Consider the following 3684-nt stretch of genomic DNA (forward strand, 5'->3'; position numbering starts at 1 on the left):
TGTGTCTTGTAGGAATGCATATAGGCTTGTGTTTTCTGATATTGGTTCTCCTTCTCCAACTCAAATATCTTTTCCACTCATATAAGCTTTTCCTTTTTCTATCCTTTTTCATCTTTTCCCACTACTTTCTGTCATTACCAAAGTTGTTCATCTGTCAAAAGTCTCGTGCACGCATATAATTTTTCCCTTTCCTGTAGAACACAAAAAAGAGCCTTGAGACTCGAGTACTTCACTAACAAGCATTCAAACCAATCTCCATTCCATTTATTTGATCATAGCATTCATCATTAGTATAAATCATATCACACTATATCAAGCATCTAATAATAACATAACTTGAGTGAGTACTAACATTATCTTTAATGTACTACTGTTTTAAAAAACTTAAGTGCAACTAAAAACAATTTTTTGATTATTTAGCACTTGAAAATATATGTTTTTTATTGGCGAATATGAATTCGATTAACTTTGTATGAACAAAAACATTGGAAGTTGTCCGTAAATCTTGACTCAACTGACAGAAACTGTGATTATTAGATTGAACGTCATCAATAACATATAAATCCTGATACTTACAATTATGTGTGCGAGTTTATAGTGTTATTACTTCCTCTTAGTGTCAAGAATTTGCACATGAGAAGAAGGGCAATTTAGTCATATGAAGAAAAACAACAATTGACAACAAGACCCCCCTACAGCCACTAGGTTACAATTTGCTAAAGACAAACAAACATTTGCTCACCTTCCATATCCATTAAACCCTTTACCCCTTTCTTTATCACTCTCTCTATTCCACTCACATGCTCTTCTTCTACTCACCTTGCAATCTACAACACTCTCTCTATTCCACAACACACCCTTTTATCAACTCTACTCCAAACCATAGCCATGTCTAATTGGCAACTGTTATAATGGACACAGAAAAACAACATCGTACAACAAGTAACAACAGTAGCACAAGTGAACTCTTTGTCTGTTTCACTTCACGTTTATCATCTTCCTCCATGAAGCTGTCATCTAAATCAATCTTGAGTCCAAGCCGTAGCAGAGACCAACCTCAGATATCACTTTCATCTTCCTTGAGCAGAAGACTGAAGAGCAATGGAAGCATGAAAGGTGGTCAAGCTTCACCCATGTTTCCAACTGGTGGAAAGAAAAGAGGGGTTGGTTTTGAGAATCCAGAGCCTTCTTCACCGAAAGTAACTTGCATTGGACAGGTTAGAGTGAAGACAAAGAAACAAGGGAAGAAAATGAGGTCGAGATCAAAGAGAAGAGGTGAAGCTAGTTTTAGGAGAGGTGAAAATAATCCAGATCTAACTAGACAGAACAGCCAGAGTTTGTATCAGAATCATCAGAATATGCAACAAGAGTGTTTGAAACATAGGAATCAAAGATGGGTTCATTTGCCTTTGACTATATGTGAGGCTTTGAGAGAGTTTAGTTGCTTTTTTCCTTGTAGGTCTTCTTGTATGTCAAACAATGAGAGAGAGAAAGAGAAGGGTGAGGGTAGGTTTGAAGGAAGAGGAGAGGGAGGAGGATCTGGTGGTGGACATGGTAGAGAAGGTTCATGTGGAGCTGCATTTACTAGATGGTTGGTGGCTTATCAAGATGGGGATGGGAAAGGGAGAGGGATTGAGGTGATGATGGAGGAACATCATGAGGAGATGGAGATGATGGATGATGAGAAAAGTGAGAGGAGTTATAGTCAAAGGAGACATATTTTTGAAGATCTTGATATTGATGTGGTTGATGAGAAGATACAAGATGAGTTTGGTGGTGGTGAAGATGAAGAAGAGGAAGTGAAAGGTAGAGTTAGTATCTGTGTTCCACCAAAGAATGCTCTTTTGTTGATGAGGTGTAGATCTGATCCTGTTAAAATGGCTGCTTTGGCTAACCGTTTTTGGGAATCACCTATACACAAAGAACAACAAGACCATGTTGAAGAACAACAACATCATCATAAGGAAGTTGAAGAACAAGAACAAGAGGATGATAGTGGAGATGAAGATGAACATGAAGATGAAGATGTTGAACATGAAGAAGAACAAGTACTAGAAGAAGGTTTTAATGACCAAAACATTGAGATGGAGGAAGTTGAAGAGCCACAAGAACTAGTAGAAGTGGAGAGAGTGTTACTAGAAGAACAAGATAGCATTTGTGAAAGAGAAACCCAAGCTATTATGGAAACGTATGAAATTGAAAGCAAAATAAAGCTAGAAGTTGATGAAGAAACCAAGGAAGAGGAAGATGAAAATGCTATTGAGGATGATAAAGTTGAAACCTTTACATGTGTTTTAGTTGATTCACATCATGCAGATCTTGAAAAACCAGAAATAGAAGAAACCCATCAAGGAGAAGATGAAGAGAAACAAGAAAATGTAGAAAGTTCGGAACTTTCTTCTTCTTCTTCACCTGAAATGTTAGTAGCTTCTTCAGAACAAGAAAACGATGAAGCTGAAATTGAAGCAGAAGCAGAAGCAGAATCAGCCACAGAAGAAAAAGTTTCAACGGAAGAAGAAGGGAAGGAACAACCACCGACCCATCAAGGATCCGACCCGGAAAATATTCCTGTTGGGTCAATGGAGCGAGAAAATGGGTCAAAGAAAGAAGAGAGAGAAAGAGAAACGTTACCGGAATGCTTGTTATTGATGATGTGCGAGCCGAAACTTTCAATGGAAGTATCCAAGGAAACATGGGTATGCAGCACTGATTTCATTCGGTGGTTACCGGAGAGACCTGCCGGAAAAGTCGCCGGAGGTGAAAAGAAGGTCGTAGTAGAGCCTTCTAGTTCGTGTTCTAAGCCGAAGGTTAAGGTGAAGCCTGTTCAGCCGTTGATGCAGCCGCCGAGGTCGTCGTGTTCTTTACCGGTGAACGGAAGTGGCACCGTGATGTCGATGGCGACGATGATTGAGCAGAAGCTGGCGGGGTGCTCCAAATCTCGTAACGGGTATGAGCCGTTTGTTCTCACGCGCTGTAAGTCGGAGCCGATGAGGTCTGCGACTAAGCTTACGCCGGAGGCTTGCTTCTGGAACAATCGGAAACTTGAGCCGCATCCTCCTCAGACTTCGCTTGGAGTCGGCGCGCCGGCTGGTGTTGGGTTTTGATTTTAATTTTTCTTTTTTTCATTTTTTTTTCTTCTTTTTTTTAATTGACAGAATAATTAAATGTTGTTATTATATGTAGATTATTTTGGTTATTGCTTAAGCCTTGGTTATCTTTGGTAAGTTTAGAAAAAATATCATTGTGATTTTATAAAATATTATCTTAGCTCATCTTTTCTCTAGTTAAATCAGTTCAATCGGTAGTTGTACAGAGATATCATAATGCATGGGTTTGAATTCGAATATGCAACATCTCAGATGGAAAAAAAAACACAGATCATCAATTTAGAATTATTGAATAAATGGACAAGATAATAGAAGTAGCTATCTCTATTATGAATGGATGGGATATGAACATACATATAGTTGCCAATTAGGTTAAATTGGTAGTGGTTGGAGCTTGAAGTGTGTATGTAGGTTTGTAGAGTAAAAAATAAAGTTGGTAGGGTTGGGAGCATTTGGTTATGGTGGTTATGTTTGTGTGTTTGTTCTGGTAATGTGTCATGGTCAAATGGTTGGTTTTTTTTTTCTTGTGCTTGTGATGTCATAGTCAACTTCAAGTCTATGTTTCATTACAGATAGG

The 3684-nt window shown here is 38.5% G+C and overlaps 1 protein-coding gene across 1 annotated transcript; it reads left to right on the plus strand.

The window, feature by feature from the left end:
- The first annotated feature begins 660 nt into the window (after positions 1-660).
- On the plus strand, positions 661-3257 carry LOC131653453 (uncharacterized). The gene has a single exon (XM_058923592.1). The coding sequence runs from the start codon at positions 912-914 to the stop codon at positions 3102-3104; it is 2193 nt and encodes a 730-aa protein (XP_058779575.1). The 5' UTR covers positions 661-911; the 3' UTR covers positions 3105-3257.
- The last annotated feature ends 427 nt before the right edge of the window (positions 3258-3684 follow it).

Source organism: Vicia villosa, linkage group LG2 (genome assembly GCF_029867415.1).
Source record: "Vicia villosa cultivar HV-30 ecotype Madison, WI linkage group LG2, Vvil1.0, whole genome shotgun sequence".
NCBI lineage: Eukaryota > Viridiplantae > Streptophyta > Magnoliopsida > Fabales > Fabaceae > Vicia > Vicia villosa.

Excerpts from the sequence above, each read along its gene's own strand:
- LOC131653453 (XM_058923592.1), top strand. The coding sequence starts at position 912 with ATGGACACAGAAAAACAACATCGTACAACAAGTAACAACAGTAGCACA.